Here is a 14,832-nt window from a genome sequence, read left to right as displayed (position 1 = left end):
AAGGATTATGATTGCAATGAAGATTAACCTATATAACCTACAAAAAGTAATAAAGCACAAAATTTACGTAACAACAAACTCTATTATGAGCAACAAACGCTAAATCAAACCATAATGCAAGCAATGAGATGGATTAGCCATACAACGCCTTGCAAGAGTTGGACCGCACATTTCCTCATAGCGCTTTCACGAGCGGTTGCGGTTGTTTTGTAATTTCTTCTATGAAGTGCTGACACAAACAAGAACACCGGACAATCCCTCTAGTAGAAGTGTCGATGCAAAATTTCTTCGTATTTGGGTTGGCGTTGGCTGAAACGGCATCATTGAAATGCGAATGAGCTATGTTGCCCAAATTGACTATTTGAGAAATCCGGATTATGTTTGGCAACATGTAAGCACATAAAATTTGTGATCTTTTACTTATTTATTTTGTTATTGGGCTAGTGGTCACATATACTCAAATAAAAACAAATATGAGGAGGGCGAAATGTGATGACTCGAGTTCGTATTGAAATATTTTCTTCAAGACTTATAGAGGAATCATGTGTGTGATCCTAAAATTTATCTTCTTTTATTTGCAACTTATGTTCCAATTCCTGTCCCGAACTCTAAGGTGTTTTCTTTGTCGCTAAGGCAAAGAACACAGATACACACCATTTAGCAACTAGAACAAAAGCTTAATTTCCATGTTAATCTGATAGAATTCTATATAAATAGTAGTTATAAGGGATATGTGGAAGATGATTGATTTTAACTTGTTTAGTTGCCTTCATAGATGTACAGTGTTCAGTGTAATGCAGAAGTTCTGTGTTTTTTTCTTCCTTTAAGTAGATAGTGGTAGAAAGTAGATTTCTTTTTTATCAGACAAATATTGTTGAGTAGGTTCATATTTGATAAGACTATGTTGAGTAGTTTCATATTTAATAAGACTATGTTCAACTACAATACTACATATTTGAGTATTTTAAATGCACTATCTATGAACACTCTTTTTTTATTATTATTTTAAGAAATCGTTGAATATGTTTTCCTTCATTTTTTATTTTTTTTATAATATATGGTAATGCGGCTTTTATTTATCTTTTTATTTATTTATTTAAGTGCCATCTACTAGTTTGTTACCCTTCAAAAAAAAATCTACTAGTTTGTTACGTTTTTCCATTTATTATCATTTTTTTTAGGTTTGTTACCTATTTCCTCAGTCAAAAAAGATATAATAAAACGAACTTTTTAAAACAAGTTTATTACTATTATTTTTTGTTGGGTTTGTTACCTCTTTCTAACAAACTTTTGAAAGCGTGTGACCACTATAAATTTAGGCAATGGGATCCATGAATTCATAGCATTCAAATCATTATCGAATATTTTCTTAACCCATGGCTTCGATTCCAAAACTTCTTTTGCTTCTCACCCTTTTCACATCTTTCATCAACCTTACAATCTCAATACCATGCAACTCATACACCTTTCCAAATAATCTTCAATATGCAAGATGTAGTGACCTACCCGTTTTAGATTCCTCTCTTTATTGGAACTATAACCTAAAAACTAGCATTGTCGATGTTGCATTCAAGAAAATTAATGTAAAGGATTCTAGTTGGATTGCTTGGGCCATAAACCCTAATTCGAATGGCATGATAGGATCACAAGCTCTAATCGGTTATCGAAACTTTGATGGAAGTTTCAAAGTCTATACTTCATCAATAACAACTTACCAAACTATGTTACAAGAGGGTAACATTAGTCTTCCGGTTTATGATATTTCGGGAACGTACCTAGATGGAAGCATGATGATTTTTGCAAGTTTGCAACTTCCTAAAAATGTCAGTTTGGTTAATCATGCATGGCAAGAAGGATTGCTTTCTAGTGATGGAAGATTGAGATCTCATGCTTTGACGGGAGAAAATGTTCAAAGTTTTGGAACTTTGGATTTTCAATCTGGAAATATTGTCTCTCATAGTATTGGTGGAAAATTGATGTCAAAAATCAACCTAAGAACTTCTTATTTGGTTTTTATTTTTTATTTTTAAAAAAATCACTCTTTTCATATTTACTTATAAATTGTCCTCGTGAGTTTAGCTCAGTTGGTTGGACAATGCATAAAAATATGCAAGGTCCGGGGTTCAAACTCCGTCCACTACCAAAAAAAAACCAATGCGTTAAATTGGATGTTGTAGATTTGTTTTTTTTAAACGTTATTGTTGATGAGTATGTGCATGTCAACGTCAAAAAAAAAATATACGTATGCCAAATTGATTAATGAGTTTTTTTTTAATGGTTTTGGATAGACAGTTTGTTTTTTTTACAATGGATAAGCAATTTGTTATATTTTATATTTGTATCTATATTTTATATATTATATTTCTTTTTTATTATATAATTTCATACAAATAAGTTTGGAACGGTTTTGGATAAGTTCTTTGTTATATTTTATATTTGAATTTGTTTTGGGTCAAGTATTATATTTGCTATCTTATGTTTATTTATTTTATTATATTGTCATGATGAGAATGAGTTATAAATATCGATTTCATGCTTTTAGGAAACCATCTCTGGATTTTTTTTTATTTTTTTTAAACAAAATGTCTAGATTTATTTTTTTTGTCTTTATCAATCATAAGAAATATTATATTGTTTTCATATGCCAAAAAAGATTTGCTCTTACAGTCAAGAAAAAAACTGCTCACAATAATAACAGTATATATACTTTAAAAGAAATATTATATTGTTTTCATTTCCATTTTGCTCTAACATTTTTTATTTATTTATTTATTATTATTATTATTTGTTTGGAACTTTGAATTTTAGTAGTTTGTATGATCACTAACACTCCGTCTTTCTAAAGGTACATGCATTTTTTAATGTTATAAGTTGGGGAACATTAATGTCAATTGGAGTAATAATGGCTCGCCACTTGAAGAGATTTGAAGGACCAACAGGATCAGCATGGTTTCAATCGCATAGAGCATGTCAATGTATAGCATTATTATTCGGCACTGCTGGTTTTGCCACCGGTTTATATATGGGAAACCAACCAGGAATTCACAACACACCACATAGATGCGTTGGAATCACTCTAATGACTTTGACACTTGTTCAAGTTTGTGTTGCAATTCTTCTTAGGCCAAAGAAAGATCACAAGTATAGAATATGGTGGAACATCTTTCATTTCTTAGTTGGTTACACAACCATTATCTTAGCTATATGGAACGTCTTCAAAGGCTTTGACATCTCGGGGGGAAATATCATGTTTAAAATTATCTATGCTTGTGTAATTGGATGTTTGGTTTTAATTGGTTTGAGTTTAGAAGTTGTTTCTTGGATTATGTGGTTATGGAACAAGAAGAGTAAAGAGCTTGGAGTATAGGGAAGATAAGGCTAAAGGGTCGCATTATAGTGATTGGAATCAAAATTTGGTTGTCTTTCATTTCTACTTTTGTATTTCTAACGCTATTTTGTTTATCGGAAGAAATCAACTGCTATCATTGGCTATAACATAATTTTATGTTAGTGTTCTATTATAAGTTCATATTATTTTATGTTGGAAAAAAAACCATGCATAGAATTTAATTTGTGTTGATTGTTTAATGTTTGGTGAACTTCATTGTTGCTATCTGATTAATTTCTGGTAATTGGTTTTGTTGCCGTCGTGCCATTCTGGAACTTTTGCTTTATGACTATTATTGCTTTTGTATATTTGTAAATTGTTTCTCTGAAAATATTTGTAAATTGTTTGTAGTGACAACAAGATGTGCCACAACAATTTAGATATTGATTATAAAACTTAACTAAAACGTCAATCTGGCTAGTGCATATTTTATTAAGGCTTAGAACAGGCCCCACCTCTACATTCTCTCACCTTTCCATCGTTCATCCACACTGATGAGAGTGGTGATAACAAGAATGATAAACCTCCTTCAGAAAAAGTATCCAAGTTGGTGATATTGAAGATGATGGTGGTAACAATGACAGGGACAACGATGAGAGTGGTGATAACAAGAATGTTAATTATGAGAGTAGCATTGGAAAGGTGACTCGGACTTCTAGTGTTGAGTGTAAAAGTGTAGAACATATGGATGTTGCTGTGTAATCAATTTTTTTAGAGACCATTCATAAACATATGATGTTGCTGATCATATATAGTTTTAAATTGCGACTGTGGCTGCTATATATATAACAGTTTTAGAGCTCTTTGAATGGCATCACTACGACCGTATTTCTTTGCATTTTACCGCAATAGGAAGGTTCTCAGCGTAATCGCAACTGCAATTTGAAACCATGGTGCCGATTATAAAGCTTTGCCATCATCTCATGCTTTGTTGTAATCTGAGTTTCAATCTTAAATTCATAGAATTAGAATGTAAATAGTAGGTTGTAGGAGAAAGTACATTTATTAGAGGTCTGTATTTTTTTCCATTTAATTAGGTTGTAGAAGAAGTACATTTATTTTTTATGAGACAAAAACGGTTGAGTAAGTTCACATCAGTTCACATATTTGAGTATCTTGAAATCTCTATCTTTGTTTTTTTGGGTTACTTATATTTTTAGTATATAACTATTACTTGTATCATAAGTAATTCTGTGACCAAATGAATCTGTAACCAAAAGTGTGCCACCTTTCCTTCTTTTATTTGTTTTCCTTGAATTTTTATGTGAAGTACGACGCAATTGTTCTGTATTTTAGCAGAATCATTGTACTATATCTGTGTTGAACAAGCATAAGTTCACAACCTCTGCTTTGTTAAGAATAGACTATTCATTAGTAGCTCAGCAACAAATTTGAGCATTAATCTATCAAGGATTCTATGTCATTTTCAATAGTGCAAATATCAAGGATTCTATGTCATTTTCTATCTATGTCATTTTCTACAAGACTTGTAGAGGAATCAAGTGTGTGATCCTAAAATTGATCTTCCTGTCCTTGAAACCTACGTTACAGTTCTTATCCCGAACTCTTGGTTGTTTTCCTCGTCGCTAAGGCAAAGAAGACAAATACACACCATTAAGCTTAATTTATGATAATCTGATAGAATGCTATGCAAAGAAGACAAATACACACCACTAAACTTTGTATATAACTATTACTTGTATCATAAGTTATTCTTTGACTAAATGAATCTGTAACCAAAAAGTGTGCCACCTTCGCTTCTTTTATTTGTTTTCCTTGAATTTTTATGCAAAATACGACTCAATTGTTCTGTATATTAGCAGAATCATTGTACTGGTGTTAATTTTAGATAGCGAACTTTGTCTTTAATTATCTCTCAACTGTATCTGCATTGAACAAGCGTAAATTCACAACCTCTGCTTTGTTAAGAATCCATATTCATTAGTAGCTCAGCAACACTTGTTTCCCAACAAGGTGAGATTGTTGTCATGCCTTGCTTGTGCTATATCAATATATCCTTATTGAATATCCTCCTCCAATGCTGCATCAATGGTATCTTCGGTTGAGAAGAGCAAGAATGAGATAAAATTGTTTCATCCCTAGTGTTGAAGGTCTCCACAGAAGGGGCCTCTACCACCCACAAGACAAGAACATTAACTTCTTAACGTAAACTAGAAACAAGAAAGAAAAAACTAAGCGCTGGTTTATTTGTGAAAATATTTTCTGTTTCCATTTTCTAAAATTTGTGTTCATTTTAACTCGATAAGAGGTTCTTGAAGTGAATCATTGTAATAGAAAGAAGATGAAATCCTATTTAGGAATAATACATATCTAAAAATAATGAAAATTAGTTTTGACATTTTTATTATTTAAAAAAAAAAAAAAACTGGTAATTGTGCACTTCAAGAGTTTCTTATCTCTTTGTTATCAAGTAAACCTAAGGCTAATTTTTTAACATGTGTTAGTTTGATTTGCAACAAGGAGAACATAGGAGGCTTGGAGTTTCTTTTTGAGCAATCTCAGAACGCATGTCACTCCACAACCATTCTTTTTGACAAAGGTGAGTAATTCCAAGCCTCCTTTGTCTCGAATGGGGTACACCTTCTATGTTCGTGAAACTATCAATCATAAGGAAGAAATGGCAAAGGGAGAATACAAGGTCGACATACAAGCAAGGTGGTGTGACTGTGGAAAATTCCAAGCTCTACATATGCCATGTTCACATGTCATAGCTGCATGTTCGAGCTTCAGTCATGACTATTCTTCCTATATAGACCCAATTTTCCGAAATGAGAAAGTATGCGTTGTTTACAACAAAAGTTTCAACCCTGTTCACCACCAGAGTTATTGGCCCCCGTATGTAGGATTTGAACTTTGTCCGAATTTGTCTACGCGAAGACCGAAAAAGGGTCGTCCAAATACCACTCGCATTAGGACCGAAATGGATGAAGTTGAAAAGGTTTCAAGAAAATGTGGATTGTGTTGAGGCGATGGTCATTATCGCAAAAATTGCCCTACATTCAAAATTGTCCAATGTGCCCTACATTCAAAATAAATATTCATTCGAGACTTTTGGAGAGATACTGCTACTTTTGTATAAAAAAAATTCTGATAAATGATTCGATGATGAGAAAAGATCCACATCAATGAAATTGTAAGAAATATCTCTTAAAATCTTCATTTAACACATGTCACAGTCATATCACCCTATTTTAGATAAAATATTTTAAGGATTGGACGGAAACATGTCATGACTATGAATACTTTTGGAAGTAGCTTTTAACGACGAAAACAAAAGGATGACAATTATACAAGATAAAGAAAGTAATAGAATCAATAAAAGCACATAAATAAAGAGTGAGAATCAATAACCAATTAGAAATTTATAGAAAACATTTGCCAATTTCACTGTCATATCTATATTGATTATGTGTTTTGATTACCTTCCAAAAAAAAAATATTGATTATGAAATGATTGATTCGTTCCATTTTAGCAATGCACCAAAATAAGATAAAAAAAATAGTAGCAAAACATGTCTGAACTTTTTTGTTAGGCTCCTTAGATTCAACACACCAAAAACCATGGTTGTAGCAGTACTCAAAACAGCTGCTTCTGATGTTGGTTCTTGTTTTTTATACAAAAGTAGCAGTATCTCTCCAAACTGTCAAACAAAGTGTGTCATCTTTGCTTGCTTCCTAACATTGTGACCTCTCACTAAAGCTTGCAACTTCACTAACCCCTTAAGCGCACGAAGTGCTCTTCTTGCCTACAAGGTTCACACACACACACACACACACACACACCAAGAGAGAAAAAAGGTACTTTTCAATTTCATATCACACAAACTTCTTATCAAAGTTAGAAAATTTAATACATGGGGTGAAATCACACTGAATTTGACGAAATCACGGTGACACGGTCATTTTGTCGAAGCTCCAAAGTGTAGTATTTGCCAAATCACGGTTAAACATTGTGATTCTGCCAAATACGCCACTGATCCAAAATCATTGTGTCAATTGGCAGAATCACAATGACTCATCGTGATTTTGCAAGAAAGCGACACCACGATATTGTCAAACATAAAGCGATTCTAAACATGCAAGAGCTTCAACAAAATTACAGTGACAGTGTGATTTCGTCAAACTCGCAGTAATTCCAAACATGCAATTAGATCTGTTATGTGAACTCACCAAATAACCTCTAAAAGAAGTTTGAATCACAACAGCAGCATAATGCTCCCTAGCATGATTTGAACTCTTAGTCAACCTTGCAACTTCCACAGCAGCTTGAGCAGTAGCTCTTGCTGCCTCAGCGGTAGCCATAGCCACAGCAAGAGCATGTTTCTCATCCTGATCTGTCCTTGAGCCACACTTGTAGCAGGGCCCTTGTAGCAGTAACCACATCATGCTTCAACTTTGTTGGTGTACTTTGTTGAGTATTATTCACTGTTTCATGATTCACTGGTTTCCTAAAAATCCACCTTCTTTTTTCTTTCTTCTACAAAAATTAAAAATATAATTTAGGACCCTTTCTTATTAATGGCTCACGAGTATGTTCCTTGCTGCATAGCAATGACTGACTACTCGCCAAGATACACAGTTTACCATTGAGTCAGATATTTCGGACCCTTTGGTTAGAATTTGACAAGAAAGGTTCGTATGGTGTACATTTGGTGTTGAAACTGTTTTGTAGCAATTAATAAGGAACGTTTTGTCAAGGGAACGATGTTTTGTGATTCCAAATGGAAAGGGAATGGTGACGGAACCACACTTTGTTTGACAATTTGTAGAGATACGTTGAGTTGCTACTTTTGTATAGAAAACAACAAGAACCAACATAAGAACCAGCTGTTTTGAGTACTGCCATGCTGCCATGGTTTTTGGTATGTTGAATCTAAGGAGCCTAACAATGCAGTTCAGACACGTTTTGCTACTACTTCGTGCAATCACTTTGGTGCATTACTAAAATCGAACTATTCAATCAATTCATAATCAATATATCTTTTTTTTTAGAGGTAATCAATTCATAATCAATATCAATTAATATCTCTTTTCAATTTATCAAGCATGAGAAATACTATGAATTGAAACAATATACCAAGTCTTATGGGAAATATATAGGAAACGTTTGCCTTTACACTGTCTTTTCGTTAGGATATAATAATAAAAGATTAACTTTGCATATTGCCAGGTTTTGTCATGAACCCAAAGTTGTGTCTCACGTCCTCTTTCTTTTCCTCGCCCCTGTTTAAAGAGACAAAAGTTTATGTTAAGAACTTAATGACAGAAGTGTCTCAGAGCAAGAAAACCATATATGATTTTCTATCATATATCATGTCAAGGGAAATTTATAAAATTAATTTGATAAAATGATTTTCTATCTCTAATACTGAGAATTACACATTAAGTAATACATATATGATTTATGTACAACAAAGAAAACCATGCCATATTCTACCATTCATTTTCCTTGTATATCTCGTTATAAATGGACGTAGTATACAATAAATAAGAAAATTTAAAAATTGTCTACAACACGAGAGAGTAAAAAACCTCAACTTTTGGTTGCTCAGTTAATCTAATTTAAGCCAAGAAACATAATACCATTGTTACCTACTCTCTATATTCACTTAACTAAGTTCTATTTTAAATCCACCATTATGTAGAGAAATACCATAAGGACAATGAATAGTAAGAGTGTTCGTTCATCTCCGGAAAACCGTTTGACCTGCATTTTCAATAGCATGACTAACTGTCTATATCAAGTATACAACAAGGAAATTTGAAACCATGAGTAAGTAAACTAGAATGCGCATTTTGTACTACAATTTATGCAACTTATGGGAAGAGCATGTCATATTTAGTTTAATGATTTTCCCTTTTGGCTTATTAAGCAACAACTATCCCTAGCTTAATTCTTTTAAAACCTTTGGATCAACTACCACAGACTCCAACCTTCCGTCAAAATTAAAGCCTCTAATCAAAATACAATTTTCTTGTAAACCTCCTATAAATTCTAATGAACAAATCTGAGCCTCTTTTGTTAATCTTTCCGAATGTCGAAGACCTAGACTATAGTCCTTTGCATTAAATCGCATGCTGCACTTTTCAACTCCCTACTTATAAGTAATATGTTCTAGTTTGAGTTTCATTTAAAAGTGAGTCAAGTATTTAGTTCTAAAGTTAGAAGAAAAAATATTCTCAACAAAAAAAGTTAGAAGAAAATATATGAAAAAAGTAAATGAAGGAGCTTATGAACAAATTCAAGTCTAGATACTGATTTCAATTTATACAAGAAGGTATAAATTAGAAAAAAAATCATAATCAAAACATAAGATCATTTCAATATTTCTATTTCTATATATTCCATAAGTACTAGTTGCAAAGCTTATCCAATCGAACAAAAAAAACAATGTACTATCAAGAACTATCATATTAGAAACCTTTCGATGCAAGAGAACATACTCCGTTATGAATGCAGCTCAGTGATCCACTCTGGAGGTGGCCATAACAACTTGAAATATTCGGGATAATCAGACAAAGGCGAAACTCGACCTTGATCCAAATGAAAAACACTCATCCCACAGTGGTTAGCATTAAGACCGTGGAAGTCACAACTTGTACTAAAGATCACAAAATTCCCATTGGCGAAACCCAAATCTGAAGCAGAAGCAGAAAAACAAAAGGAACCTTGACACGCCAAGAACAAAACCGTATCACCTAAATTTGTCAACTTCACCCACCTTTTCTCCTTCTCATCAAGGCTAAACACATCAATCCATACAATATCACAATAACAATTTCTATAGATATCCACTAGCAACAACTCAAACTCACTACTCTCCACCAAGACTTTACTTTTCCCACCAAACACAGGCTTGGCCATCAAATCAACGCTCAAATCGGGTCCAATCATCACAGTCTCACCGGTTTTGTCTACAACACAAGGCCGCCCTTTAAAAACACACAAATAATTTCCTCTCTGGGAGGTTGACATGTTAGGGACCTTCGTCCAACGATGGTCCCCACACCGGAAGATAATAGGCTCCCCAAAGAAGTCAACTGTGACGATTACCTGAGGTTGTTCCCCCTGATACGTGGCAACAAAGAAGTTATAGGTAGTTTGACGTAAGACAGTCTGGTGGATGTAGGACATGTGTCCGAAATCGAGGGCAGAAAGTTTGTTGAAGTCAATAACACCAGAAAAATTTGATGATAAAAGTTGGTTAAACGAGAAAGGGTGCCAGAGTTGGGTTTTACCATTAGAATCTGGGCCGATTCTAATCAACCAAGGGCGGTGGTGGAGAGTTTGATGGCATAGCGGTGGTTTGATTAAAAGGATATTGTGTTTTATGAGGTGGCTGTTGACCGAACCAACGTTGGTGATGGTTTCTTTAGTGACTAAATGTGGAAGCTTTATGGGTTTAGGGTTTTGACGGTTGCTAAGGGGAATTGAAGAAGAACGCCAAGTGGTACAGACAGAACGAAAGCAAAGAAGGTAGAATTCACTGTTGTTCAGTTTTTCTGATATTAGTCGCAGAAGTTCAAACGGAAGTTGCGACCAATCTGCTGCATGTTTTTCCGTTCCTGTTAGTGCCAGAATTCCAACAGCGTTTGTTTTAATTTAAGTAATATTTTTTATTTATTTTGGTAAATACATCACTGTTTTATTTTCTTTTTAGTATTATTTTTTTTGAAAACAAACAAATTTTATTGAAGGAAAAAAACATAGTAGAGTGGAATTGAACAACTTAGATTTCACTCATTACATCTTCGTTTCTTTTCCATTCATTCTTTTTCATTGGGTTCTATTTCATTATATGGGGAGGGCAACAGTGACCTAAGCGAAACAGTTTCTTGTCAGATGAAGGAAAAAACCGCCTCCACCAAGAGGCAGCAGCTGACTGCCAAATTGATTGGAACCCTAAAATCACTCTTATGTTCACTCTTCATCTCTTCCGACTGTCCATCGCTGCCCGATCTCCCACTCGAATTGGTGGCAGAGATTCTATGTAGGCTCCCCGTCAAGCTCCTCTTACAACTTTGATGTCTCACAAAGTCCTTTAATACCCTAATTTCTGATCCCAATTTCGCAAAGAAACACCTTTGTTTATCAACCACCTGCCACAACCTCTTCTTAAGCACCCGCAAGTCAACGCTAATCTTTTACCGACTTCACACCATTGTTCACCCACATCGCTCCATTTTTAGCTCTGCAACAGTTAAAAGCACCCAACTACACTTTCCTTTTGACCCACTATACAATAAAATTGTTGGCTCTTGCAATGGAATCCTATGTTTGGCTATTAGAGACTTTATTATTGTTGAACATAGCCATGTCCTTTTGTTTAACCCTTCCATTTCAAAATTCAAAATTGCTTCATACATTCTATTTATGGCTTTTGAATCTTCAAAAAGCAAGTTCGATTCTTAGATGGAACAATTCTTGAACATGCTATCCTTACCTCTCAGTCACAGCCGAACTCCAGAATACCAGTGTCATTTTTCTTGACAACCAAAGGGTTCACGCCAAAAAAAAAGTCAAAATTGTGTTTTAGTAGGAGGTAAATTTTTTGGCTCTTTCCTTATTCAAAGCTCTCTCTTTATAAAAAAATGAAAAAAATCATTATCTATATTATTTATACTTCGAAAAGACAGACACTCACGTGCCCGCGTTTCTGCTCTTTTTATTGCACCAACGTTTTAAAAATATGAACGGTGCATTTTTTATGAAATTTTGATTTTGATTAAAACAAAAAGGGTTAATACCCCTTTTTTTATGGAAATCAAATAATCATTTTTAATGACAAACCATGATTTCAGATTATAACAAACCAAACTAACCATGATTATCTATTTCATATAACAAACCAAACTAAAATGATTATCTATTTTAATGACACCACCAATATAACAAAAAATATAATCAAATGTTTTTTTAATGATACCAACAACAATCTTTATTATAGAAAAAGTTCTTTAATAGTATAATTTTTTGACAAGTTTAATAGTATAATTGAAATAATGAAAAAGTAAGTATAGATATACTCCTCTAGTTTAATACCCTTTTGAAAGGATAAAGGAAAACAAATGGACATATATATATTCATATCATGTGTGTTACACTTTTATTTTAATATTTGAATTTACTCTTATCTATTTGTCACATGTGTTATTTGTACTGAAAGTTGAGGTTAACTTTGAAAAGAGAAAAAGTCAGTCTAAAAAAGCAAAACATGCTATTTTCTTTATATATAGTATATATAAAGAAAATAGGCTTAAAATACATGACTCTGGATTGAATTTTTCATTACCTATTTTACCCTACATTTAAACTATTATATTTTTTATTTTATCCTTTAATAATATTATTTTAAATTTTAATTAAAAAGATGAAATCCTATTAAAATAGAAAATATTCCACTACAATAATAATAATATTATATAGGAAGGTGATTGAGATTTTGAGTTGAATTTTTTATAATTCTAATTATACATTTCAACAAATTTTTTTATATTACTGTTCTATTATTGGTGGTATTGAAAAAGACAAATATTTATATTTTATTTGTTAAATCATTGTGTTTATTGAAAAAGATAAACAAATATTTATTTATATTGGGTTTGTTACAATTTTTTATAATTTCAAAGATACTGTTAAACAAAGACGTGTGGATTCCCTTCAACAAAAAAAAACGTGCGGATTATTTCCTTCTTTTCACTCAGTACATCATATAGCTAGGGCAACAGTGACCAATCCGACGCCGTTTCTTGTCAATGGAGGAAACAACCACCACCACTACCAAGAGGCAGCAACTGAATACCAAATTGATCTCTTCCAACCCACTTCCAGATCTCCCATTCGAACTGGTGTCAGAGATTCTATACAGACTTCCAGTCAAGCTCCTCCTACAACTTCGATGCCTCAGTAAGTCCTTCAATACCCTAATTTCTGATCCCAATTTTGCTAAGAAACACCTTCGCTTATCAACCGCTCGCCACAACCTCGTAATAACCTACGTAGATACTTATGATAAGAAGTCAACGCTGATCTTTTACCGACTTCACTCCATTGTTCACCCACATGGCTCCAATTTTAACTCTGCAGCAGCTAAAAACACCCAACTACACTGTCCTTTTGACCCATTATACAATAAAATTGTTGGGTCTTGCAATGGAATCCTTTGTTTGGCTATTAGAGACCTTAGTATTGTTAAACAAACCCAGGTCCTTTTGTTTAATCCTTCCATTTCAAAATTCAAAATATTGCCTTCTTTTAAAGTTCAACGACAATGCTTTCTTGTTAATTATGGATTTGGCTATGATCATGTAACTGATGTTTACAAGGTGATTGCTGTTTTTTCCTATGACTGTGTTAACGAGGAGTCCAAAACCCAAGGAATGGTTTATACTTTGGGTACTAATTCTTGGAGAATGATTCATGGGGACTTACCTCCTCCAGGTCGTTTTGATTGTAAATCGCTCATATTCGTGAGTGGTTCGCTTAATTGGATTGCATATGAGAATAATGGTAATCATAGTGTTGTTTCTTTTGATTTGGTTATTGAGTCATATAGAAGAATATTGCCCCCTAATTATGAAGGGGAAAATGTGTTGTATGTGTTGTTGGGTGTTTTGAGGGATTGTTTGTGTTTCGTTGCGCGCAGTTTGGAGTTATCTAATGTTTGGTTGATGAAGGAATATGGAAATGAAGAGTCTTGGACTAAATTGTTTCGTGTTCCCGACATGAATGATTCTTTTTTATCTTCATATGCCAAGCCACTATGGATTTACGAGGATGACCAAGTGCTAATGGATTGTTCGCTATCAGGGCCGAGATTAAATTTGGCCGTTTATGATTTCAAAAATGGTACTTTAAAGAAAGCCTTGACACAAGACATCGAGAGTCCGATTATCTTAGAAGTTTGTGTTGAGAGTTTGATATCACCTTGTTTCTGATATGAGGATGTCAATGTGGTGCTACCTGGCTCGATATTTAAATTCAATTGCAACTTATATGTTAATTTCCATTTATGTTATGTATTTTATACTTGTTCTAATTACTATTGACTTTATTTATCATTGTTAATTACTATTGAATATGTAGCTTGAGAAATTGCAATGTTAAATTCATTCTGAGCTTCAAATTTCATAATGTTTGCTTCAAATCTTGTCCCATTCATTCTGAGCTTGAAAAATCAAAGTGTATCATGCATGTGATTCTTAGTGAATGGTTAGGAAAACTTTGATAGATATAAAGGTGTTCACAATTAGTGTATAAAATATTATAAATGTGAGCAAGTTAGGCTTTTATCTCACACAAGGCAGAAGTAATTTGTCTATGATCCATCTTCATTTTGTTTTGTTTCATGGTGGTTAACAATAAATTGACAATGGTTTGAAGTGAGCTTCTACTATTATTGAAAAGGCTAGCTTTGATTCCA

At 33.3% G+C, this 14,832-nt stretch overlaps 3 protein-coding genes and 1 pseudogene across 3 annotated transcripts; 3 read left to right on the top strand and 1 right to left on the bottom strand.

Annotated features, from left to right (window-relative positions):
* The first annotated feature begins 1,376 nt into the window (after nt 1-1,376).
* LOC146938628 (cytochrome b561 and DOMON domain-containing protein At5g47530-like) lies at nt 1,377-3,377 on the top strand. Its single transcript, XM_085757858.1, has 2 exons — nt 1,377-2,009; nt 2,846-3,377. The coding sequence occupies exons 1-2, from the start codon at nt 1,377-1,379 to the stop codon at nt 3,365-3,367; spliced, it is 1,155 nt and encodes a 384-aa protein (XP_085613984.1). The 3' UTR covers nt 3,368-3,377.
* Nucleotides 3,378-5,978: 2,601 nt separating this feature from the next.
* Nucleotides 5,979-6,374, top strand: LOC146938627 (uncharacterized). Its single transcript, XM_085749661.1, has one exon. The coding sequence runs from the start codon at nt 5,979-5,981 to the stop codon at nt 6,372-6,374; it is 396 nt and encodes a 131-aa protein (XP_085605787.1).
* A 2,075-nt stretch (nt 6,375-8,449) lies between these two features.
* On the bottom strand, nt 8,450-11,585 carry LOC146938626 (F-box protein SKIP23-like; annotated as a pseudogene).
* A 1,560-nt stretch (nt 11,586-13,145) lies between these two features.
* Nucleotides 13,146-14,518, top strand: LOC146938625 (F-box/kelch-repeat protein At3g23880-like). Its single transcript, XM_085752541.1, has one exon. It carries the CDS (start codon nt 13,166-13,168, stop codon nt 14,345-14,347), a length of 1,182 nt encoding a protein of 393 aa, XP_085608667.1. The 5' UTR covers nt 13,146-13,165; the 3' UTR covers nt 14,348-14,518.
* The last annotated feature ends 314 nt before the right edge of the window (nt 14,519-14,832 follow it).

The sequence above is a fragment of the Medicago sativa genome, chromosome 3, assembly GCF_051527215.1.
Source record: "Medicago sativa cultivar Bolivia chromosome 3, Bolivia_mono, whole genome shotgun sequence".
In the NCBI taxonomy this organism is placed as follows: Eukaryota; Viridiplantae; Streptophyta; class Magnoliopsida; order Fabales; family Fabaceae; genus Medicago; species Medicago sativa.
The sequence above is the reverse complement of the archived record's forward strand: the minus strand, read 5'-3'. Positions and strand labels throughout refer to the sequence as shown.

What these genes read in the sequence shown, in the direction of transcription:
- LOC146938628 (XM_085757858.1), top strand. Translation starts at nt 1,377, where the DNA reads ATGGCTTCGATTCCAAAACTTCTTTTGCTTCTCACCCTTTTCACATCT. An exon ending in ACCTAAGAACTTCTTATTTG is followed by an intron (nt 2,010 to 2,845) that starts GTTTTTATTTTT and finishes GTCTTTCTAAAG; the next exon opens with GTACATGCATTTTTTAATGT.
- LOC146938627 (XM_085749661.1), top strand. Translation starts at nt 5,979, where the DNA reads ATGGGGTACACCTTCTATGTTCGTGAAACTATCAATCATAAGGAAGAA.
- LOC146938625 (XM_085752541.1), top strand. Translation starts at nt 13,166, where the DNA reads ATGGAGGAAACAACCACCACCACTACCAAGAGGCAGCAACTGAATACC.